This window comes from Cotesia glomerata, linkage group LG9, assembly GCF_020080835.1.
Source record: "Cotesia glomerata isolate CgM1 linkage group LG9, MPM_Cglom_v2.3, whole genome shotgun sequence".
Taxonomy (NCBI): Eukaryota; Metazoa; Arthropoda; class Insecta; order Hymenoptera; family Braconidae; genus Cotesia; species Cotesia glomerata.
The window spans coordinates 4,727,497-4,755,007 of NC_058166.1; the positions used below are offsets into that span (position 1 = coordinate 4,727,497).

The following is a 27,511-nucleotide window of genomic DNA, read 5'->3' on the forward strand; positions in this document are numbered from 1 at the left end:
AGACATAAGAAAAAAGTGAAACGTGGGTTGAAAGTGAGAGGTAATATAATGTCTTGGCTTATCGTCTTCGTTTTTCATTTTCAAGCTACATTTAACTCTGTACATCGATGCACCATAATAGTGTGCTGTCATCTTCCTTTTTATACATATCATCATTTTTATCATCATCCTCGTCCATTTCACTCAACTCATACTTTAGCGTTACCTCGCAACCCTCACAAGCCAATACCAACATCCTATATAGAATAGGAGTCCTGGAGTGTTAATCGCAGTGTGTCTCGCTGTCTCGCGTGGGACTCGATCATTCGTCACTGTGAGTAATCGAGTACTTTACTCTCGCGCTTCAATCAACCCTCCCACGTCTAACCCCTTCATATAATAATAATTTCGCTTTTTTTTACGTGCGGTAGGATAAAAAAATGTCTCCAAATAATTGATGAAACTTTTTTATATTTTATTGCTGAATATTTTTTTGGAATTAACATCATCAGTGAATTCCAATCTTTATACAGAAGCTATCCAATCAAACCCAACAATTTTTTCAGTATTAAACATTGAAGCTCAATAACATTGAAAAAAAAAAAAAAAAAAAAAATATAAAAACGGAAATGGGAACAAAAATAAAAAATTGGATTGGGATGCGAACGAAAGTATATATAACTATGACTGCAGCGAGTCTATATTTATTGAACGCATACATTGTTCAGCCAATGGGAAAATAAAATGGAAAAAAAAAGTAAATAAATAGAATAAAAAAAAAATTGTTGAGAACAGTAAACCGTACATTGCACGCGTGCTGATCCACCACTACCGCCGCTACTACCACCGAATCGATTCGTTTAATTGAGAAAGGCTCGTGTATTTTATTTTTTTATTCTCTTTTTAACCAAAACCGTACGCGAGTGGTATGTCGAATTTAGCGAGTAGAGTGACCATGCACTGTTTATCGACATTCTCCAACATTTTGTTCATCGCATCGCTCGCAATGTCAATTTTATCTCCCTTACACTACGCTTTTTTTTCTTGTCAATTGTTTCAACGTTTTCATTGGAATTACATACACAATAAAAATTATAAGTATTCAAACAATGGAAACTATTTTCTATCTACTATAAAACTTCGTTTATCATTCAATCCACTTTAACTGGAAAAACTTTTTGTTTTTAAATATTCAATTATTTTATGAGTTCAAGATAATATACTCTTTTACAAAAAATTATTGATACATAAGGTAAAAGCCTCCATTATTGACACTATAAGAGTGATGAATATTTGAATTTTTTATCGTGTTTCAAATCAATATTGTCAACTTTTTTTTATAGGACACCTTAATCATTGTTTTTACTTATATAATTAAATTAATTAACTTTAATTGCAATAGATTTTGTAATTATTATATCAACTTAAAACCAACAAATCGAATGAATGTATTATTGACAGCGTAAAAAATTCAAAGAGCCGATTATTGACCTACTATTCACCCTATTAATGACAGGTCTTTTATTACTATTAAATTTATATTAACAATAATCATTTTTACTAACTAATGCAAAACTATCAATTTTTATTATTTTAAAATTCGTTTAAGACCTAGCTTCTCTATATTTTTTACCAGGTTTTTTTTTAGCAATTTTTTCTAGTCTCAAATACTTTGATTCTTATAAAATCTCATGACAGTATGTAAACATTAATACGTTGATATGTATGTTGAGGGGGTTAGTTACCTTACACTATGGCCTATGTCGTTAGTTAATTGTCGTGTCCCCATCATTGACATCCGCTATTTTAAAATTAATTTTAACTCGATGAAGTATAAATAAATGATTATATGGTTATTTAGACTATAAATAATCTAAAATAATTTTAAGCAATGCAATTACATAAAAAAAAAAACATTGAGAAATCTGGATTTGAAAATAAGGTCTTTCTAAATGATATTGTTTAGAAATGACAAAGGTATGAACAATTTTGTCCTACTTGAAAAAATAAAATTTTTTGCGGTAAATAATTTATACCTTGGAATTAAATTTTACTATTTTTTAATTTTAAAAACATGTAAAATTACCATGATATATCAACAATTGTGACTATTAACAGATTCGAATAATGAAATAATAAAATTAAATAGGGTGTCAATAGTGGGGACCCTGTCAATAATAAGTGCTTTTACCTTAAATAATTTTTTTATTCAATTCATATAGATATAATTTGCAATTTTAGTTGGACGAGCGAAATAAGAATTACACTTTACAAGAAAAAACTATAAACGACCCTTATTAAAAAAAAAGATTTAAAAAGATTAAAACTATTTAAAAAGATTCAAAAAGATTTGAGTTGACTGCTATATATAGATATACAGTTGCCTAGAGTGAATCTTTTCAAATCTTTTTTTTTAACAAGGGGATCTAGAAATGAATTTGAAGCTAATTATTCACATCTAAGTCTAAAAGTTTTATCAATTATTATTAAAAAAAATAATTTATAAGACTAAAAAATCTAAAAAAAAGATTCAGTTAATTTTTTATTGTTAAAATATCAAAAATTAAATATAAATTGGGTAGTTAAAAGCTTGTTGTTATCCATCAATTGTATATTTTAAGAGTTCCGACAGATGGCGGCAAAATGCCATTTCTGGAACTATACTACACGGGAAAAAATCTCTGGGAAAATTTACGATACAACTATTGTAAAGCTGGACTATACTTTTATTACTATTAATTGTCAAATATTTTAGAAGAAAAAATACTATTTATTCATGAAAAAATACGATATTACTATTGTAAAAAGTAAGAGATGAAAATTTCCAGTGCTGCCTCTGTATCTTTCCAATAGAACTATAGCAAATTTTACAATAGTTGAATTGGAATGTTTCTCAATTAGTCTGAGTGATGGCCGTGCACAGCGCTAGACTCCGATTTTATGTAAATGTTAAAGGATATGGGTCTTAGTTTATCTCGGATAGCGTAGAGGGAGAGTCTCTGGCTGCCAACACAGAGTTCTCTGGGTTCGATTCCCAGATAGCACGAAAATGTCGGTTTCTTTTTTTCATTACTGTACAAGTACCAATTAGTCCAACCTTCTATCTCTCTCCCTCCCTAATATTTTTTTTAAAAAAACCAACTGTGAATTTTTACAATAGTTGAATTGTAAAGTTCACAAACACATATTGTATAATTTGCTCTATAGTATTCGACTTTTTAAGACTTGTTAGTCTTATTTGTTGGATAAAATTTACAATAGTAGATCGTAAAAATTACTAAATGAGAAGTATAGTCCACCGTTACTATTTTATTTAGTAAAAATTACAATAGTAAAATAGTAAAAACTTCTTCAATTTTCATTCCGTGTAGAAAAAGGCGTTTTGTAAGTATAAAAAAAAATATTCAGACATTTTGAAATTCTCATTGCAAAAATTTCTTCATATTTTCTCATGTCAGAAATTTTATAATGCTACCTTAAGCTTTCGTTTCAACTTTTTGTTTTTTTTTTAATCCCTTCGTAATAGATATCCGTTATACTCGATAATAAATTGAAATTTTAAAAAACGTGTTCTGTACATCAACAGATATTTCTAATATACATCGACCTGCAAAGGATTTTTTATTCTTTTTATAATTTTCTATTCATTCATAAAAATAAAAATCCTCCAAACTTAAATTGACAGTCTACAACTAGAAACTCGGTTATTTGATTCCATAAAAAACATATTACAAATAATTTCCTGCAAACTATATTAAATTTAAAGTAATTACATTAATTAAAACTGTTATCCGGTTAGAAAACTTTGAATTCATAATTGAGGAGCTGAGTTTCAAAAGGGTATCTTTTGATAAATATTTGAATTTTTTTTTTTTTTTAATAATCGGGTGCAAAATCCTGAACTCTATTGATATTTTTCATTAAATTTTATGAATTCAAATTTTTTCAGTATAAAAAAAAATAATAAAATTTACGTTTTGGATCAAAAGGAGATCTTTTTGTAAAATTTAATAAATAATTCAAAATTTATTATTATTAGTATTAAATTATACAAATTTTATTTATATATTTACTATTATTAGAATGTTATTTATGTTTTGATTTTAATTTAAGATTACAAATTATCAAAATTAATATTAATATTAATCGCTTTACCATTAATATCAATTTTTTAAAACAAAAATTTGAAAATTCGAATTTCTATTCCCGCACGCCTCACAAGCGCCACTTACGGCTACTTTTAATACTAGATTTAAGCGACCTCTGCTTCCCTGTTTACTAACTGTATAACCCATTTTTATCCACTTCAGTTTGAATTTATATTGTGATGTTTACTTCTTGTAACTTTTTTCTTATGAATACGAGTTAATTTATTTTGTGATAATTTAATTGATGCTGATAAAAGTTAAATCAAAACTAAGAATTTAAAAATTTGCTTTATAAAAATGAACAAGGCAAATGTGTCATTAAGGTAGTTGTTGCGTGATAGGCATTTCAACAGAAAATTATGAAATTTTTTTGATCGAAAGATAAATACATTAATAATTCACTACCAAAATTTCAGATCAATTGACCGCACCGTTTTTGAGTAATTAATTTTCAAAATTGCATCTTTTACACGTAGAAGTATAGAGAGATGGTAAAGTTAGTATGAAATCTTCCGTACCACTCGAGTGGGCCAAAGATTTTATACTAACTTTATCATCTCTCTATACCGCTACGTGTAAAAGATGCAATTCCAAAAATTAATTACTCAAAAACGGTGCAGTCAATTGATCTAAAATTTTGGTAGTGAATTATTAATATATTCATCTTTCAATAAAAAAAATTTCATAATTTTCTGTTGAAATGCCTATCACGTTACAACTACCTTAATTAACAGTGGAGTAAGAAAAAAAACACGGACTAGGCCGCAACCAGTATCAACTCAACTTACTAAGTATTTATCGTTATTAAATGATATATTTAATAATTTATATAGTTAATTGTTCTAATGTTTAATAGTGAATTTTTCATAATTGGTTTTATAAAATATGTTATTATTTCCAAAAATAAAAAATTTGTTGAATTATTTTTGTTTGTTTTGAATAAAAAAATATTATTCGATGATTATTCTGTCAAGTAAGCCAAAAATACCTTTTTTGTCACTTAGGATCAAAAAGGTACTTTTTTTTATCACTTTAGATCAAAAGAGTACTTTTTTTTTATCACTTTGGATCAAAAGGGTACTTTTTTAGAAATTCGGATCAAAAGGGCACTTTTTCTAAATTCAATTAATAACAACATTGAGAATTATAAAGTTTTTTTCATAAAAATTAAATTACGCCTTTATCACCACGAGCAATATGCATGAGAATAAAAAAAAAAAGTTTGGAAAATCCAAAAGTGCACGCCTCATAACGCTCAATCATTTTTTAAGAAAAAAATTAATTGTGTAATTGATTAAAAAAAAAAATTATAATTAAGTAATTTCTTTGCGCACGCAGTCTAAAAAAATCTAGCTTGATCAAGTGGCGCCATAGTTTTCACGTGACAAATAAGAAAAGTTCGTTTGGCTTTGTACGGTTGTATCCGTGAATTTTAATAAAAATTCAATTTAAAAAAAAATACATAAGCTAGGCCACTGATATGAAATACGGACCCAGTTCATCGAACTCTTAAACTAATAAAAAAGGCCCGGTCTTGAAATATCAATTTGTTCGGGAGTAATCGTTGGTACATCCAAAATGGGGTGACATCCGGACGTCCACGTAAAATTTTTTTCAAAACGTTTTTTTTTTTTCAAAATAGCAACATGAAATGATTTTAGAAAGTAAAAGATGGTTTAATTTAAGTGTTTTTCGGTGTACATCTACTTATATTATTAAATAAGTGTAATGTGGTTGTGATAGAGGCATTTAAAGATCACAAAATTGCTTGATCTTGACGAGTCGAGTATAAAGCACAACCTCACGCGCTTCGCGCTATGAGGCGTGCAATTGATAAAAAAATTTATAGTTTAAAGTAAACAGTTTTTTACTTGTATTGAAAAAAACTAAAAAATAAAAAGATACCCTTTTGAAAATCAGCTTCTCAATTGCAATTAAAATTTTATTTTCAGAGGGAATGAAAAAAATAAAAAAAAAATAATGTTTACTTTAAATATTTTATAGAATTACATGAAACAAGAGAATAATAAAATATAGACAGGTAAAACGAAGTTTAGGTGAATAACGTTCATGGCATGCGCCAGTGCGGTAACAGAGGCGCTCAAACGGGTAAAAGCACACGATACTAACAAAAGCTTTAATCCACCATATCAACTGTGAGGGTATTAGGTATAGTTGTACGAATATACAAATATAGGTACATATGTACATATAAAGGACCGGCGTTGTTAAATGTGAATTTTACGTAACCCCAACACGTTTCTAGACTTCGACACTGTATATACCTTCTGTGGCATACTATTCTCCCTCCGCAGTTTTGACAAGCTATATATCTGGATAATACTGTTGAGGAAAACGTTTTACCCAGGCAAAACAATCGCCCAACCGTTTACTTACACACTCGGCGGTCATTCTCGGCTCTCCTTTATGTAGCATACAGTACATCACTGATTTATTAACCCAACATGATTGTTATTGCTTATTATTTATCTATGTAATGTGTTTTAAGCAAGTTACAAGTCACATGTTACTGTGATTTCAATTAAAAAATTTTTATTTGTTTTAAGACTTACCACTTTAAGCTTAGCCTGTATTTCACGAAGCTTTCTCCTCGCTAGTACTTGAATGTGTGAGGAAACCTGCTTTCGCGTTCTCGTTTTACCGGTCCTAAGCTTTATATATCGAGCAATCAGTTCATTTCGACCTGGAAATGAAAAAAAACAACTATTATTAAATAATTAAATCAAGTTTAATTACTTTTTTTATACACGGAAAAAAAAATTTTTTTTTAAAAAATGGACATTTCTGGGACAAGAAATGAATTTGTTAAAAATTATAAGCAATTTTATTTCACAGCTGAAGAAATTAAAATTTTTCTCAAAGGAACTTTCTTATTAAAATAAAGATTTTCTAAAAAATAACTTGCGAATTTTCAACCAAAATTTTTTTTTGCCCTAAATGTATGAATTTTTTTTCTTTTTATATTTATTGTATGCATTTATATCTTCATATTTATTCTCAAAATTCTTAAAATAATAATAAATATGTAACCTATGACTTTACTATAATTTATTTTGAAAAATGAACAATGTTTTATTAAGAAATTAATTTGTTAAAAATTTTCAATAATTTTCTTTCTTAGCTGAAAAAATTATAAATTGTTCTTACAGTAAATTTTTCAATGGAAAAAATTTTCTAGATTTAGGAAAAAAAATGTTGGATAAAAATTTGCAAGTTATCTATCTAAAACTTAATTTTTCGAAATCAAAAATATTTTTTTTTCTACAAAAAACACGGAAAAAACGAGAATATAGTTAATAAAATTCCAGATCATACTCAGTGACATCTGTAGTGAAAAGAAATTTCAGATAGAAGCTAGTATAATCCAGATTATACTGAGTGATATCTGGATTATGCCCGATGAAAAAAGTTTTTGTCTAATTATATATGAATATATATAATCATGTATAATTATATATAAGCATGTATGAAATTATGTATAATTATAAATTTTTATACATGGGATTATATTTAGTTATATATAAGCTTATACATAATTAGATCCGATCATACCTAGCTGTTATAACCCTATATATAATCACATATAAGTCTATACATGATCAGATCTGATTATATAGACGGAAAGAACAAGATGACACTGGATATCATCCCAGATTATACTCAGCGATATCTGTGGTGAAAAAAAATTTCAGATAATAGCTAGTATAATCCAGATTATACTGAGTGATTTCTGGATTATACTCATTGTAATCTGGATTATACTAGCTACTATCTGAAATTTTTTTTCACTCAGTATAATTTAGGATGGTATCCAGTGTCATCTTGTTATTTCCGTTTATGAGTCTAAAAATTTTTATTTTTTTAACTAAGAAATAAAATTGTTCAAAAATTTCAACAAATTAATTTCTTATTACAAGATTGCCAATTTTTTCCAAGAAAACTTTTTCTCTGTGCATTTTCGTGAAAAGGTAAAATGTTTAATAATATGTAGCCAATTTAAAACCTTTTTGTTAAATGTATTTTTTGTCCATTTTATTTTTAAAATTATCAACAGAATATATTTTTTATCAAAAAATAAATGCTCGTATTTTTCATAATTTTTTACTTTTTCCAAATATGTGCCAAATTTTCAAGAAAAATTAAAAAATTAGATTTTTTAGCCATTAAAACTTTAGATTTACGAGTTTAATTAATGTGTAGGTTGATATTTCATTCGCATAGCAATAAAAAAAAAAAAAAAAAAAGATCTAAAACAAGTTGTGAAATGAGAAAGTGTAGAAAAAGATATATGATATCTATGCACTCGTATATATTATGAGATGTTTTGCTTTTCTACACTACCGCTATTGCTACAGAGTTAGACCTTTAGCAGGAACTCTGTTTATTTGCGTCATTCGCTCGGTTTGAGGCATGATAAAATTATAATTTTAACGCCTCAAATCTTACAGTAGCGCAAATTAAAAATAAATACCATTAGTTAAATTTATAAACCGAAGTATAATATTAAATATGAACATGGACGTAAATATAAAAATAAATAGTGTATTTATAATATGACTTAACTTTATACTTAATGCTTGTCTACATCAATTATTTTATTTTCAGAGTAATGGACTTTTCTCCTGTCTACTGTAGTAAGCAATTTAGTGGTCAAAGTAATTATTTATCGATCCGGAAATGAAAGGATAGAAATCGAAGAGGCGAAACAACTGTCTCATTAGATTTAGATCATTACAAGTAAATCAATTTGCACGTCTAGTATTTAATCGTTATCGTTCATTTTAATTCACTGTAAGGTAAAAGCACTTGTTATTGACAGGACCCCCACTATTGACTCCCTATTTAATTTTATTATTTCATTATTGAAATCTGTTAATAATCACAATTGTTGATATTTCGTAACAATTTTAAATATTTTTAAAATTATAAAATAGTAATATTTAATTCCAAGGTATAAACTATTTTCCGCAAAAAAATTTCATTTTTTCAAGTAGACCAAAATTGCTTATACGTTTGTAATTTCTTAACAATATTGTTAAGAAAGACCTTATTTTCAAATCCAGATTTCTCAATGTTTTTTTTTAGTTATTTTTTATTTATAGTCTAAATAACCATATAATCATTTAATTATACGTTATCGAGTTAAAATTAATTTTAAAATAGCGGATGTCAATGATGGGGACACAAAAATTAACTTGCGTCGACTAACGACATGGGCCATAATGTAAAGTAACTTAACCCCCTCAACATACATATCAACGTATTAATGTTATACTGTCATGTGATTTTATAAGAATCGAAGTATCTTCATCTTTGGGTTTACTTGTATACCGTTATCTGGTTTTTACAAGGCTGATAATCCCCACCCTTTTTAGAGCATCAACAATCTCACCACTTTATCTCTCCACTATATTGCGACTGTGGCCCGACTCGTGCTTTCTGTACCGTATTCACCCTGAACCTCACCTTCTCAGGCTGTTGGAACAGAATCATGGGGAAACCACAGAGAAAACCCATGATAGTACCGTCGGAGCTGGGCTAAGTCTACAGTGATTGATAAGAAACTCTTCTTTATCGACCACTGGAGCATTAAGCCCCTCTCCTAGTGTGCAGAGATCCCTCTCGCTAGCCAACGCTGACTAAAGTAGTCACCCATTCAAGTTGTTGCTTAAATGTGTGATCGCCCAAGTCAGACGTGTGCCGCCCGGCTATCTCTGCCACTTCCAGAGGTTGGCAACGTAACGTAACGCACATATCTTTAATTATAATCACTGAAAAATATTGGTGCGTGCTGGGATCGAACCCAGGTCCCACTCTTTCGAAAAGCGAGCACCGAGCCGACCAGGCCATTGCCAGCCTCTAAGAATCGAAATATTTGAGACTAGAAAAAATTGCTAAAAAAGAACCTGATAAAAAATATAGATAAGCTAGGTCTTAAACGAGTTTTAAAATAATAAAAATTATTGATAATTTTGCATTAATTAGTAAAAATGGTGATTGTTAATATAAATTTAACAGTAATAAAAGACCTATCAATAATAGGGTCAATGGTATGTCAATAATCGGCTTTTTGAATTTTTTGCGCTGTTAATAATACATACATTGGACCTGTTGGTATTAAGTTGATATAATAATTACAAAATCTATTGCAATTAAAGTTAATTAATGAAATTATATACGTAAAAATAATGATTAAGATGTCCAATAAAAAAAAGTTGACAATATTGATTTGAAACATAATAAAAAAATTCAAATATTCATGATCACTATTATAGTGTCAATAATAGGGGCTTTTACCTTAATTATTTCTCTTGAATCAAGATAGTTTTTTCATCAATGCATTAAAAATGAAAACATTACAAACAGATTTAATGAGACTTAATTGTCAAAATCTTACATGAAAATGAAACATGCAAAGCTCAATGAACTGGCTCTGCAAAACACACATTATAAATTGATGTTAGATTGCGTAATTAACAGTAAAGTACCATGAATAAATGATTATTTTAACTGAACAATGGCATAGAAGTAAGAAATTCGTTAGTTTTAATTGATATTCCGAGTAAAACACAAAAATGAAAATTTAAAAAAAATGTAAAATAAAGTTAAAGTGTATACTAAAGGGTCTTTGCAATTAAATGAAACGTTTTCCTCATGAAATTTAATATTTCCGGGAAAAGCATCCGCCTACTTTTCCTTTGAAGACTCTCGAGAGACTTTGCCCCGACACTCGTCAACCCCGAGTTGCTTGGCTTTACTTCCCCTACTTTTTTCTCCTCTCGTCTCAACCTCATTCCCACAGCCATCCGCGAGCACGATGAGCACGAGGACCAAGTATAAGTCTCGTTTTCTCTTGTCAGAGCTCCTTAATGAATTTTGAGGGCACCCCGGGAAATTCATTAAAGTCTAATCGCACCCACCCTCTAACCACGTTTCTCTCCACTTCTCTTCCTCCTTTTCCTCTTCTACCTGCTTCTCTGCGTCGCCTTATTTTATTTTTTTTCACTACTTTCATTCCACGATCATTCTGCAATATTGATTACACTGGGATTTTATTTTAATCGCTGGCGTCCACTGTCTTTCATATTTCAACGATATTAAATCCTCGACAGCTGAATCTTCAGATGGAAAAAATACTTAAGCAAGAGCAAAGAATAATGAAGACAGATATTGATGATAATATTGTCAAGTGAAAAACTGTTCAAGTTATTTAAATTATTTATGAGGCATATAACGTCATTGTGTGCCAGTTGATCAACATTAAAAGGGTATTATTGAGGTTAATTAGCAGATACTTGAGGCATTTCGGGCAGTAAGTACTTGACCTCTTGCTTCAACCTTTTACGGTTCCAAACCTTGATCAATTATTATTGCTACTGTTATTGTCATCTATACAATTAAGAGAATAAGAAAAATTTTGGCTCCGGCGAATTTATGTGATAAAATGAGTTTTTTTTAACCCTTCATAGGTCGCATAATGAGCGCGGCGCCGCCTTTTCGGCATTTTTTTTTTTTTCTCGAAATTGAGTTCATTGATAATTTTGAAAAAAATTAAGTGCATTCTTTTAACCTTTCTAAAAATTGTGACGTTATCAAAAAGCATAAAAATATTTACGAAGTAACTTAAAAAATCAATTTTCGGAACCGGGCGGCGCTATGCCGCCCGGTGCGAGTGAGCCTCCGGGAGATTTTCTAACTGCGCTGTTGCCAAATGTCGTTACCGCCACTATTTCAATCTGTTTTACCGCATGTGAGGTACAAAAATAAAGTAATGTTTGAGGTTAGTTTCACTGTTTACATTATAACTTGTGATTTGTTCAAAATACTGTAATAATTACACTCATATTAAATATTATTTATATAAAAATAGTAATAATAATACAATTGGTAAATAAATTATTTTATAATACATCATACTAAAATTAACAGATGTCTGGCTTTATATATTACTAATTATTTAAATAATGAAAAAACAAAAAAATTTCAGGTGAACAAATTAAAAAAAAAAAAAAAATAACAATGGATGCCAATTTTTCAAATTATTTTTTTTGATTGAATTTAATTCTAATTATGATAGATAGATAGATAGATAAAAAATTTATTTGGCTCTGGAACCTAAGCTCCCTCAAAGCCATCAATATTTAAATTACATTGGTTTACATAGGTTACAAGATTACTTAACTAATTAAAGGTTTGCAATTAGATTTAATTTCAAATATTATAAAATCCAAATAGATTATTTAATACAAACAAATAACTTAATTTAAAGTCATAATAATTCTACAATAAAAAATATTTAAATAAGATCCAAAATAAAGATTGCAATTGTTAATTGTCATGTTCAAAAAAGTGATTGAAGCAAGCATTTTAAATTCAACCAAATTATCTACAGCCACAGTCTCAGCTGGCACTGCATTCCAGATACGTATGCCATGAATTAAGAATGAATTATCATACATGACACAATTAGCCTGCGGTATACGAAGATAGTCTTGTCGGACATCACCTCTACGCAGTGCTACAGGCAAAAAGTCTAGTTTTGAGCCGAATAGCTGCCGATAATTTAGTCGAATTTCCTTATAAAACAGACAAGCAATGAAATAATCTCTTCTCGCTGCAAGCTTTAGCCAACCTAACTTTTTAAAATATGGAGTAACATGTTCATATTTTGGTACTTTATAGATAAATCTAACACATGAATTCAATTCACGCTGCATCTTTAATAATAATTTGTTTGACATATTCGTATACGCCGCACAACAATAATCAAAGAGAGGAATTATTAAAGTAGATACTAGCTTAATACGTAAACTTTCACTAAATATTTCATTGTTTATTTTTAGTTGTGCTAGAATACTCATAGCGCGATTGCACACATTTGTTACTTGATTCTCCCATGAGAGAGTACTATCTATAGTCACCCCAAGGTATTTTACAATGCTACTATAAGGAATAGCACACCCCTCTACAAAGATTGTGTCGGCTAGTCTTAATGATAATTAATTAATGATAATTAATTTAGCGGATATTTGATAATTTTAAGAATTTTTGTAGCAAATAAATTATGACAAAAATAATTATAAAAAATTGACATTCAGACGTTTTAAAAATTAAAGATGCAATTTGTTAAAAATAATTTTTGAAAAAATTTGTTTGTTAAAAAAATTAAAAAATTTTCAAGTGACAGCTAGATTTAATGTCATATTATAATTTTATAATCTGGTCTTAGATGTTAAATTTAATCACATGTGATAAAAATAAAAAAAAAATTTTGTTATTCAATTAAATTTATGATAAAATATAAAAGTAAAATTATATTTAATCATAAAACATTGAAAAAATACTTTATCTCACAAGGAAATAGTATTAGTTTACATTTGGCAACAGCGCGTACATTTTAACACGGCGGCGGAGCGCTCACCATGCGACCGACTTAGTTCGGAAAAGACACGCTACCTACGAAGGGTTAATTAAATTTAGTATCACTGGAAAGGTCTTGACCTGAATTTGTGCCTTTTTAATATTTCATATGCTTTTCAGCAATAATTAATTTATCATGATAAGTTTTTGAAGTAGTTCTAAATAGATTCAAATTTCATAATAAACATCATTATGAATGTGGTTATAAGTCAAAAATTAATTTTTGATATTTTTTCAGCGATAGTTATTTATGATTTAAATAATTGAAAGAATAAAGAAAATTTTTTGACGAGCATATTGTTTTGGAAGGAATTTTTAGGTAAATTTCTTTAGAAATCTATCTGTTGTAGCCGGTCTCATGTCGTAATTTTAAGAAAATTTTGTCATAACATGTTTCGTTCCATCGAATGATCTAGAAAAATGGCATAGGTTCAAAAGTTTATACATATATGTAAAATGTGATATAACGCGCCATGTCAGCAGGGTTGCGCCCACAGTTCTCAACCGATCGTTATGAAATTTTGTGGGCTTATTCTGTGGATCAATACTAAGATCAAGTTCGGAGATGAGCGAAATCGGCCGGTTAGTTTACGAGTTGTGGGTGTTCGAAAATTTTTTTATTTAAAAAAAATTTTGAATTTCGTATATTTTATGGAAATAATTTTCCAAATGTAAAAGATCGATGAAATTTATTAAATTTATCTCAAACTTCATTCAATTGCCTTCAATTTAAGCTATTATTCGTCTTGTTTCGATGATTTTTTTAATCAATTCCGTGATTTTGAAAATTTGAAAAAATTTTTCAATGAACGTATTTTGGCCCTTTTTCTTTAAATAATTTTTAAACCGTAAAATTTAGCTTAGATCTATTAAATTTATTTTAAAGTTCACACGATTATCTTCAATTTAAGCTATTGTTCGTCGACTATTCATACTTTTTTCAATTTATCTCGTAGGTGGGAAAATTAAAAAAAAATCAAGAATAATTAATTTTTAGCTTTGATCATCAAATGACTTTCATCTGTTACAAATCCTATTTTTTAGGTAGATGTCTTTGAATATCTATTTGTTGTAGTCGGTCTCATATAGTTATTTGCAAAAATATAATAAAAAATAAACTTTAGGACATTATTGCCTTTTAATAACGTGTTTTTATCAATATTCAAACAAGAAATCTACCTATTCATGTCGAGTGTGGCCGAATTGCGCTTTTTATAGTTAAATTTAGTATCATCAGAAAAGTCTTGATAAGAATTTGTGCCTTTTGGTTTTATTTATTGTTTAGTAGTCAGTTTTTTATGTCAAGATTTAAATTTACCCTTTAAATTTATTTAAAAAGTACCGAAACTACGTATAGTGTTTATAAATATCAAAAAATCATTAAGCCAAAGTTTTTTTATTCATAATCCGTAAATCTCGGTGGCTACATAGAGACTGCAGGTTGCTAGTTATTAATATAATAATAACTATGTTCGCTAGTAATCATAAGTAACGATTAAATGAATTTTGTAGGTCACTCTAGTTGGTACACGTTAAATAAAGGAAACAAAAATGAGTAGTTATTTTAAGAATTTTTGCAGCTCTAACAATGGCACGTAGACGAGGATTCCACGTTCTCGGATTCTCGATCGACAGAGTTATAACTAGAGAAGCTGGCTCAAGTGCTTCTACAGTGGGATGCAGTTTTACGATTAGAGGTTATCCTTGTGCAAGAGAGACAAAGGGCTCACGGGGGTATAGTTACTAGAACGAACATTGTGGAAGCATCGGGAGGAAAATATCCGAGATTCCAGGAGAACCGCGTGATGACTCAATTTCGCAAGGACCGTTAAATGGCTCCAGCATCAACTTGTACTTAAACTCCTTCTATACGCCGACTCTCTCCCCGTTATCATTTACTACATCGTATCTCCTGAATCAGCCCTTCACCACCACGACTTATTCAGTGTTTTTGAAGCCCGAGCATTCTTCGAGGGTTGATTACACCCTCTCACTTCATTTTATTAATCTGTTTTTTCATCTCGCGCGGAACTTTAAATACTTATTCGAGGGTAAAGTAAAAACAGAAATAACACACGTTGTACTTCAGTATGAAAGAAAAATAATTATTTTAAATGATGAATCACTTGAGCGCATGAAATTGAGTGGGAGTACGAATAGAGTTAAAAGCCGTGCTAAGAGATAAAGACAGTGTTGTTATTATTATAATTATTATTATTATATTTGTGTTATGGAAGATACACGTGTGTATAGACCTAAATGGTGGTGTTGCGTAGAGTGTGGTGAATAAATATACACAAGAGGAAAGGAAAGACTATCCATAGATATATTAGATGTACAATGCTGGTGTATGTATATATACCTGTAGGAGCAAGCTTGTGCGCAATGGGACACGACAAGCAATCAACGTAAGTCACTTGGTTGATGCTCAATTTAACAAGAAGGGTCATTATGATCTTAGAATCAAGTAACGAGCACGAAAATGCCTCATGCTGCTTCTCAATATTGCAACAAAACTTTTCTACTTAAAGTTATTCAATTTATTTTCTAAAATATTATCAATATTTTTTGTTCAAGTATGTAAGAGTTAAAAATTCGGCGTGTAATTTTATTATTTACTTTTAAAATTATGCGACAGATTTTTGTGCACTGATATAAAAAATTATCTTGATCCAAGAGGGGATATTCTTGTTCTAAGAAACTTATTTTGAAAACAACCGTTTGTCTTTATTTAGGAATTTAGTGTCTTGAATATCGTCGTATTGGCTTGAAAAATTAAAATTTTAGATCGATATGAAGACTTAACTCAAGTATGTGTTATTTTAGATTGAAACACTCAAATTCTTTATTTTACACTGAGAAAAAATTTTTTTGTGACAAGAAATCCATTTGCTGAAAATTTTATACAATTTTTTTTTTTAGCTTAATAAATGAAAATTTTTTCATAGTAATTTTCTTGTTAATTAAAGAAAAAATTTTTTGAGTTGGAAAAAAAAAACTATTTTAGATAGACAACTTGCTAATTTTCATCCAAAAATGTTTTTTTCCAAGTCAAAAAAAATTTATTTTGAATAAAAAAGTTACTGTGAGAAAAATTTGTATTTCTTCACGAAAAAAATTATATTATAGAATATACACGGAAAGAACAAGATGACACTGGATATCATCCCAGATTATACTGAGTGAACAAAAATTTTAGATAGTAGCTAGTATAATCAAGATTACAATGAGTATAATCGAGATTACAATGAGTATAATCTCGGATGATATCCAATGTCATGTTGTTTTTTCCTCGTAACGTGGCGCTTCATATAAAAAACTGGAAAAATTCGTTTCAGTTGTAATTTTTACAGATTTTGTAAGAATTTCATTGTAAAATGTAAATATTACATTAAAACTGTGAAAATTAACATTCAAAGTTTGAATTTTAAAAATGTTACTCTGCAATTTTTCTAGTTTTAAATTTGAAGCTACACTTATTGCTATTTATAATGTAATTTTGCCTTTTATATTTTTTTAACAAATTAATTTCCTATTATAACATTTTTTCAAAAGAAATTTTTTTCTCCGTGTTTAAAATATTTTTCAACGTATTTAAAATTATTTTTTTATATAAAAAGTTAATGAATAATTTTATTTGAAAACAGTACAGTGCTTTATTTTAGAGTGAAATTCTTGAGTGAAGAACTTTCTGCTTTTGATTAGAAAGTTTCAATTTGTTGACTTGCGAGCTAATTTCTTGGATGAAGAAAACTGAAAATCTTGATGCAACAGCAAAATTTTCAAGCACATATTTTTTTAAAATTAAGTAGTTCTTGAAAAGTGACTTTTATGATTAAAATTGAAGGATTAATAATCTGGAAAATAGTTTTGCTTTGTCATAACCAAAATCAAGATACTATTTAAAATATTTAGCATGCATTAAAAATGATGTGTGAGTTGAATATAGGATAGATGGCTAACTGACGTTTGCTTCATGGGAAACTTTTTCCTATAATTTAAGTGTAGATCAACGTATGAAACGTGATGTATTTTTTCTTGTCTTTCGAGTAGTATATTAGAGGATGCATCATATATTTATTTATATACAAATGAGAAAATGCATGCGAGTTAAACGAAATAAAATGTGACGTAAAAGAGAAAATAAAACAAACAAATGAAAAAGAAGAGCATCAACAGAAACACGAATATATAAGAGGAAGCAATAACTTGAGTATTATAGCAGCAGATCTTTATCACCAACAAAGTAACGGTTTTGCAATCCGTAAACCGCAGCACTTTTCTTTATTCAACTCGTTTTATGTATCACACTAACACACATTTCAAATTCGTCATGGATTTCTGTTTTTCAACAATAATTCAAAAAAAAAGTTAAATAACCTGGCAGATAGAAAAGGTATAAATGATCTTAATCCCCTTAAGAGGAAGGTCCAATCTGCGGGAATTGAACTTGACGGGGCCAAGTATATTGATGATAATTGATGATGATGCCGATAGACAAACAGAAAGCAAGTCAAGCGGTTGAGCAAGTCCTACCTGAGTTCCGAGTGTGTTTCAAGCTTGTTTATCTGATTAGTCAGACTCAAGAGCTAATACTGATGATATAGAGCTAGGTTGAGTTTGAACTTTGATTAATGTTACAATTTATAGCCCTTAAGATAGTGCATAACCCATTTCAATACTTGAATCTATCTCAGAGATCTGCAAGCGCACAGAAAAAAAAATCTCAAACTAAGAATTTTTTTGATTTAAGTAAATTTTTCTTGATTCAAGATAATGAAATTCTTTAAAATTATTTTCTTGGTTCAAGAATTTTTTTCTTCGTCGTGGTTTGCCATTCGAAAGGACTTGACCAAACTTAGATTTTGAATACAATTTAGACCAGTAGATTTTGAAAAATTTCGAAAAAACTACAAAAAAATTAGGAAAACGGTTGACCCTAAAGGCCATCCCTGCAACTTCCCGCTAATTCCGTTAATACCTGGGCGCTTAAAATTGCAGCTACGAAGTTTTTGAGCTCGTCGAGCTCAAAAATACAATCTATATGTTCTTTTGAGCTCCCTAAGCTCAAAAAGATACCTTTTCTATGCTTTTGAGCTCTTTAAGCTCAAAAGTCTGATAAAAGTTTCATAAAACACTATTTTTTTAATTTTCAAACTGCAATAACTTTTGAATGAATGAACCGATTTTTACGCGGTTGGCGGCATTCTACGCAGTTTTTTAAGCGTCATAAAAAATTTTTAAGTTTCAATTGGTCAAACTAGAAATTTCGGAGTAATCCCGAAAAAACACTTTTTAACTTCCCGCTAAGAAAATTGAAAATTTAAAAAAATCGGGAAGTTATTGTTTTCACCCCGTTTTTCGAAAATCGAGTTTTCATCAGATCTCGACGTTTTGAGGTCCTAGGAAGCTTTCCTGACTATTTCCGCAGTGATGTCACCGTGTCTGTATGTCTGTGTGTGTGTGTGTGTGTGTGTGTGTGTGTGTGTGTGTGTGTGTGTGTGTGTGTGTGTGTGTAAATCTCTCATAACTTTTGAACGGATCATCCGATTCAATCGAAATAAGCGGCGTTCTGAAGAGTTCCTTTGCCCCTAGAATTCTGATACCAATTTACAGAATTTGAGTCGATCAATTTTGAGAAATCTCAAAAATAAAAATTCCAAAAATTCGTTTTTTTGAAATATCTTTTAAACGGCTGAACCGATCAATTCCAAAAAGTAATCAGCTCTTAACCTCAAAAAACCACGTCGATTGCCACCAGTCCGGTCAAAATCGGTTGATTTGTTCGTGAGATATCGTTGTCGAAAAAAATGGAAAAAAATGTTTTTTTTTCAGAATTTCTATGAAATTTTCAGTCTGACCAGTTTACGCTTAAAGATTTCTCAAAGAACTAAAAAAACTGCGTTGAATGCCGTCAATCGCGAGAAAATCGGTTAATTCATTCAAAAGTTATTGTGGTTTGAAAATTCAAAAAATAGTAGTGTTCTATAAAACTGCCATTAGTCTTTTGAGCTCGAAGAGCTCAAAAGCATAGAAAGGCGATTTATTTGAGCTCGGAGAGCTCAAAATTACACAAAAATTATATTTTTGAGCTCGAAGAGCTTAAAAAATAAGTGAATTGTTGAGCACTTAGGTATGGAGGTAGCGGGAAGTTGCAGGGATGGCCTTTAGGGTCAACCGTTTTCCTAATTTTTTGGGTTTTCTTTCCTGCACGATACACTGATAGAAGGATTTGTTTATAGTTAAAAATATTTGTTAATATTTAACAAATCATTTATTAGAGACCACTTTTTAGTCCTTAACAAATATTTCTTAGTATTTAAAAAGATTTATTAATATTTAATAAATGAATATCTGATTTATTAAATACAAACAAATCATTTTAAATACTAAGAAATATTTGTTTGATACTAAAAAATGGTCTCTAATAAATGATTTGTTAACTATTAACAAATATTTTTTTAATACAAATAAATCCTTCTATCAGTGTATCTCTCGAATGAATCAACCGATTTCGATCGGATTAGCGGCAATCGACGTGGTTTTTTAAGGTTGAGAGCTGATTAGGTTCTGATGAAAACTCGATTTTTGAAAAACGGGGAAGTTAAAAATTTTTTTTAATGTGGTTTTTTTGGAATAACTTTTAAACGGCTACACCGATCGATTTCAAAAACTAATCAGCTCTCAACATAAAAAATCATGTCGATCGCCGCCAAGCCGGTCAAAATCGGTTAATTCGTTCGTGAGTTATCGCTGACGAAAAAAAGTGATTTTTTCAAATTACACCGGAATTTCCAAGTTGATCAATTTGTGTTTAAGGTAGTTTACTCTCGACATATAGTTTGTGCTATTTCTTTCCTTTTCACTCGCCAATACTGCCTTTGTCATAGATTATCTCTTATTCGCTTTTACTAATTTTTATTTTTGTTAAACTAGCCAGTTTATTAATAATTTATAAAAAAGTACGTGGTTAAGATGTTGAAAATTTCTTTGGGTTATTTTAAGCATATTATTCTAACAGGTATCAGTTTTTTGAAACGATCATAAAATCCTTTCAATGCAATAATTATAAATATTTGTGATTTTTTCACTCTCCATCCATACTACCTGTGCTAAAATGTTATTTTTAATTGCAATTATCTCATTTCTGGTACGGTCAATTGATTTCAAATTTCAACAGCACATGTAGTGCATATTCTATTACCCATATTTCAAATCTCGAAAACTTTATAAAATTTGCATCTATGACTGAACTACCTCAAGGTAGTTGGGTTATGCGAGCAAAACTTCAAGAAACCTTCCAAATTTATAATATAAGTAATTAAATACATAATGTACATGCTGTTAAAATTTGGAGACGATTTACCACTTCTAACCAAAGATAATTGCAATTGAAAATGTCATTTTTACACAAACGGTATGGGAAAAGAGAGAGAAAACCGCGAAGTTTTATTATTTTTGTATTAAAGAAATTTTAAGAATGTCACGAAAAACTAACATTACTTAGATTAATACATGTATAACTACCCTAAAAAATTATGGGATTCCCTACCATTGAAATTATTGATAAACTAGTAAAGTAAACAAATAAAGTTATATGTGGAAGTAAGTGAGCGATAGCCCGTAAGAGAGGCGACACTAGCGAATCAAAAAAACAGCGGTACCATAAACTATAGATTAGGAAAGAACTACCTTAAAAGAATATTATAGAATTTGAAAAATTGCGTCAAATGCTGCCAATCGCGTGAAAATCGGTTCTTTCATTCAAAAGTAATTGCAGTTTGAAAATTTAAACAATAATGTTTTATTAAATTACTATCAGACTTTTGAGCTCGAAAAGCTCAAAAACGTCATAAGTGCAATTTCAAGCGCTTAGATATGGAATTAGCGAGAAGTTGCAGGGATGACCTTTAGGGTCAACCGTTTTCTTAATTTTTTTCAGTGTGATTGACGAGAAAAAGGAGTAGTTACTTTTTATTTTCAACAAAAAGCAAATGCTCTTCTCTATCTAGGTATGGGAAGGAAAAATGAAAATGAATTTGACACGGTGACTTCTGCAAGATACGTGACACTCTTCCTCGGTTATCGAATAGTCAGTGCTCTAGCAAAACTACCCTCTACTGAACCCTGAGTACCATCCATGTAGCGCCATTACTTTATCCATCCTCTGTTTCGTTCTTTCCAAAATCTTTCTTTCTTTTAGCGTAGTCTGGCTCTATGTCTGCATCAGTTGTTAGCTGTGTCCCACACCCATCCACACTAAAACTCCTACATCACCTACACCGCACCTACACCCTCTTGTGCTTTCTGAACCCTCCGATGACTCCAACATGCTCGTCCGGCTTCAGCAGAGTCACCCTTCTTCCTCTCTGTTCCCCTCTTCTATATTCACTCCACCGCTCTGCTCACTAATTGCACATTCTTCGCATAGTTTCGCCATCCTCTAACGTTCAAGGGCGAGAAGAGACGTCAAGGGGGATACGACGGTCTTCGTCGTATCGTGGATGCACCCAACCCGACTTTGCTTTCCTCACTCGTTTAGTATCACCCTACAAATACGAACTACTGCTAGTCGTAGTAGTGGTAGTAAAATGTTAGAGTGGTAGTCGTAGTCTTCTACAAACGTTTTAGTCAGTTTTTTCCTTTCTATTTTACTTCTTCCTATCACATCCTTCTTCCTTCCTTTACTTCCTTTCAAGACAACTTTAAACTGTCAACTCGCCACATACATCACGATTGAATAAATTTAGCTTCACTTAGAGCACGGAACATGAGCATTAGATTGTCATTGAGTAGGTGCCTTTTGTGCTACCCATTCAGAATCTTCGGGAATTATTTTATCGTCAAAAGTATGTTGAGTCGAACTTATACGTCAAGTATTTTATATGTTATTAGCATAACCTCTCCACTTTATGAACAATAAACGAGTATTAACCTGCCTTTGCAAATACAAGATAAAATTTATAATTTTAATTATTCTCAAACTGCAATAATTATGTTAATTAACTCAAATTTAAAAAAAATAAATGCTTTGTTTTTGTCCATCACTGGCTGAATAATTGATTGAATTGAGTTATTTGCATGCCTTAAGCGTGATCGCGCGATAGATCTACTGGGGCCTAAAAATCAAGTTTCTTATCTCATCGAGAGAAATTGTATTTTTAATCCGTAATCCTCGTACAAATGTTTAAAAAAATACACTGGTGACAAGAAGAATGATTATTGAACTAATTAAAAACACTGCTTAGTAAATTAATTATCAATTTTAGTGAAAAAATCCGTTTTTTAAAACTTATAGTGGAAATAACTCAAAATATGGTGGTGTGATCAAGATAACTAAAAATATATACAATTTTAGAACTCGTTTTTTTTTCAGCCCTGTCATTAAACTTTTATGAAGAACCCTTTTCAATATCAAAGCTTGATATTGCTTCATTTAGTTGTAATTAAAACATTTTGATTGGCATTCACACCGAATTTTCCCATTTTGGTCGGCCATATGTTCATTTTTAGTAAACCGAGTTCTCACAGTAACGCTGCGACCAAGACAACATATGTATGCGTATCAACTTGTAAGTAGTTGATATAACGGAACATGTAAGGGTGTTTTGTTCGCATCATAAATAATTACTGCACGCAGGGAAACCAAAAATAAATTAACAAATATTTAATTGGATGTAAAACATGAGTGCTTAAGGCTGCACATTTGGATTTTCAAAACTTTTTTTAATATTATCGATAACTAATTTTACTGTGGTAGATCACTTACTGAATTAGTAAAGTTTTACAGTAAAAAAAATTTGAATCGAAAGAAAAATTTTTGAACCAAGAAAATAATTTTGAAGAACTTCATCTTCTTGATTCGAGTAGGAAAATTCTTATTCTAAAAAAGTTTTCTATAAGTAAATTTTAATTGATTCAAGAATTTTTCGTTTTAATTTAAGACGATGAAACCACAGTAAAATTAATAAAACTTGAACAATTAACATCGGGAATACATCGTTTGCATTTACATCATAAAGAATTTAAACTTGAATGTTACAGCCAACACTGAATAAACTATCATAAATTTTATTTCAGTACATTGCATTTAAAAATTTTCCATATCGATGAAATTCTATTTTTTTATCGGCTTCAGATCTTTTTTTCAAGAGTTAAATGCAAGTGAATCACGGATTCCATCGTAAAAGCCATCGTAAAATGAAAGGAGATTAAATCGACACTCTGTACACGTAAATTTACGAGAACGATAAACGAAAGTATGGGAGCTATAAAAAGCCGAACGATCACTCTACTATGTACACAGAGTGTATAGTGTCCTAAACTCGATTTTACGTACTCTGCTTGTATTTTTTTTATCTCACGACATGTATATAATAGAAGATAATAAAAGAGTTTAGAAACTGTTAAATTTTCCATTGCATAATTTTTATCGAGAGTATACTTCTGTAATAACTAAATTAACTTTTAGCACGTTGCTTCGTAAGCCTTTTGTTAATATAAAATGAACATACTACTTTTTTTTTCAGTATATAATTGAATTTAATTAAACTTCATGACATGTCAAAGTACCCAGTGGCTATATAGTAAACTGACAAAACGCAGCCGCAGATTATTACATAGCCGTATCTTGGCTTTATACGGGAGCAACCAGCTCAACCTCATGATGCTTATATCCTTGTCATTCTCTGGTTGCTTCTGGTCTTTTACCAAACTTAGAACTTGAGATCTAACTCATGCGCATGGGTATTAATCTCAGATTCTAGTCTAGAGGGTCCCTTTTCCTGATATAACATCTAATAGAATATAGCAGTGCAATAACAGCAGTTGGGTAAACCTTTCATCAAATCATCACATTTAATTATTAACTTTTCGATCCAATTTACGAACCAAGATTTAAGATGACGGATATTGAAATTTAAAAAAAAAAAAAAACAATGGCAGGGAAGAATGATGTGATGATATAAAGTCTCCTCATAAAGGTTTGGCTGTTGAGATAGAGCATTAAAGTCAGACGGTCAATAACTGGACACTGGCGTCCTTCTCCACTTTCCCTCTGATCTTGTCGTCGTGCTCATCCTGGCTTGTAGTCCTGGGCTGTGCTGGCCAACGAGCGAGCCCGTAGAATACGACTTAACCCCGTACCGTTGCCAGGAAGATTGCCGCACCGACTCAGAAACCGCGTGTAGTATGTCACCTCCACTACTTTACATATACTGCTATCTTCCTTTGCTAGCCAGGCCATCCCGCCGGACATGCAAATATTGAATTTCTTTCCACCCCTTAAAAGTCATATTCTAGAATTCACTGTCTCCAAACATCCTCTCACAGATTTTTTTCATCTTATTATTTATTTTTTCTTTTTCATACGAATATTTTGTTACTACGCTGAGAAAAAAAAATTTCTTTTGAAAAAATGAACAATGTTGTAATAAGAAATCAATTTGTTCAAAATTTTCATCAGTTTTACTTCTAAGCTGAAGAAGTCAAAATTTTTCCAACAGAAACTTTCTAGTTGAAAAAAGTTTCCTAGATTTGGAAAAAAAACAGTTTTACATATTAGAAAACTTGTGAATTTTTCTCCAAAATTTTTTTTCCCACATTTAGAAAACTTTTGTTCAAAAAGAAAGTTGCAATGAGAAAAATTTTTATTTTTTCAGCTAAAAATAAAATTTTTAACAAATCAATTTCTTATTAAAAAATTGCTTATTTTTTTCACGAAATTTTTTCTTTCACACTGATAAAAAGATTAGCTCGACTAAAGAAAAAAAAAATTAGGGAAACGGTTGACCCTTTAGACTATCCCTGCAACTTCCGTCTAATTCCATACTTAGGCGCTTACTCCTGCACTTAAGACGTTTTCAAGCTCTTCGAGCTCAAAAATACAATTCATGTGTTATTTTGAGCTCTCTGAACTCAAAAAGATAGCTTTTCTATGCTTTTGAGCTTTTCGAGGTCAAGAGTGGTAAAACTTTCATAGAACACTATTTTTTGAAATTTCAAACCGCAATAACTTTTGAATGAATCAACCAATTTTCACGCGGTTGGCGACATTCAACGCAGTTTTTTCAGCCGCACAAAGAATCTTCAAGTTTGAATTATTCAAAGTATAAATTTCGGAGTAGTTCCGAAAAAACATTTTTTCGGTTCTTTCGACAACGATAATTCTCGAACAAATCAATCGAAAAAACTGCGAAAAAATTTTCTTTAAATGTGGTTTTTTTTAATAACTTTCAAACGGCTTGACCCATCAATTCCAAAAACTAATCAGCTCTTAACATCGAAAAACCACGTCGATCGCCACCAAGCCGGTCAAAATCGGTTGATTTGTTCGTGAGTTATCGTTGACGAAAGAAATAAAAAAAAAAGTATTTTTTTCGAATTACACCGAAATTTCTGGTCTGATAAATTTCTGTTTGAGAATATATCATAGAATTTGAAAAACTGCGTCGAATGCCGCCAACCGCGTGAAAATCGGTTCACTCATTCAAAAGTTATTGCGGTTTGAAAATTAAAAAAATAGTGTTTTCATAAACTTCTATCAGACTTTTGAGCTCGGAGAGCTCAAAACTACACGAAAATTATATTTTTGAGCTCGAAGACCTCAAAAACGTAATAAGTACAATTTTGAGCGCTTAAGTGCGAAAGTAGCGGGAAGTTGCAGGGATGGCCTTCAGGGTCAACCGTTTTTCTAATTTTTTTTCCTAGTTTTTTAAAGATTTCTCAAAATCTACCTGTCCGAATCAGTCCAAATTGTATTCAAAATTTAAGTTTGGCCAAGCTCTTTCGAATGGCGCCAACCACGATGGAATTGGTCAAACCGTTCAAAAGTTATAAGCGGCTCACATACTCACACACACACACACACACACACACACACATAGTAACATCATCGCGGGAATAGCCAGAGAAGCTTCCTGCGACCTTAAAACATCGAGATCTGATGGAATCTGATGAAATCTTTTCAAAAAATATTAAACATTTCGATTTAAATCTGTTTGAATTGATTGAAAGATAATTTTTGCTTTTTTGGTTCATTGCTTACAGCACACAGTAAAAAATTTAACGTGATTGCGTCAAAAAATTTTTTGTTAAAAATTTTTATTTCAAATATTTAACACTTTTGTGTTGATTTAACAGAATAAATGTAAAATTTTTTACCGTGTAGTCGATTATCAAACGAAAATTTACATAATTTATAATTTGCAGTAAATACAAAATTTTTTACTGTGCAGTCAGTTATCAAATGCAAATTTATATAGTTTATAATTTGCAATAATTTGTCAAAGCTTAATCGATAATCAATACGATAACGCCTGATTATCAAAAGTTAATATTAATTCCGAAGAAATGAAGTTACTAACTTAGATAGTTTTTAAACAGTTTGCATTTCGAAACTTATCAGTCTGCACTAAGAAGCTATTCAACCATGGAGATACAATTTTACATTTTCTCAATTCTCATCTTGGCTAACAATGGCCTTTCGTTAAGCATTCCAATATTCTCCGATCTGCAGGACATCATAAGTTTCGCCCATGAAGTGGTGGTTTTATCATCCGGCAAGAATCCTTTATTTACCACTGGCGTAGACACAACAACCGCGAAATTAGACTGACTTTCCAATCAGATGAACAAGCTGACCCAGGCCATAAACGTCAAGATTGACAGGCTAATGATCGCGTTGCTGAAAAGCGTTCCCAAGATGGTCCAATCCAGCAGCCTTATGAACAAGCTCATTCAAGACGTTTCCAAAAGAAACGACCAGTTTGAGATCTCCGAGGACATTCCCGAGACAAATACCATGTACGACCCGGACACTCTCTGTCCTGTCGGTAAGCATTCATTAGATGATATTTCAGCAGCTTGGATTACCAACAAATCTGAATTTTTCTATTTTCATGATTCAGAGTGAAAACGCTACTGATAACTGCAACCAATTCAAG

At 30.5% G+C, this 27,511-nt stretch overlaps 1 protein-coding gene across 9 annotated transcripts in view; it reads right to left on the reverse strand.

The window, feature by feature from the left end:
• LOC123272099 (protein scalloped) overlaps positions 1-27,511 on the reverse strand; it is a 159,523-nt gene that overhangs the window by 10,494 nt on the left and 121,518 nt on the right. For all 9 annotated transcript variants that reach the window (XM_044738739.1, XM_044738747.1, XM_044738743.1 and 6 more), the window contains one exon: positions 6,701-6,831. In XM_044738739.1, the coding sequence (XP_044594674.1) occupies positions 6,701-6,831 (131 nt within the window). The remainder of the gene's footprint in view (positions 1-6,700; positions 6,832-27,511) is intronic.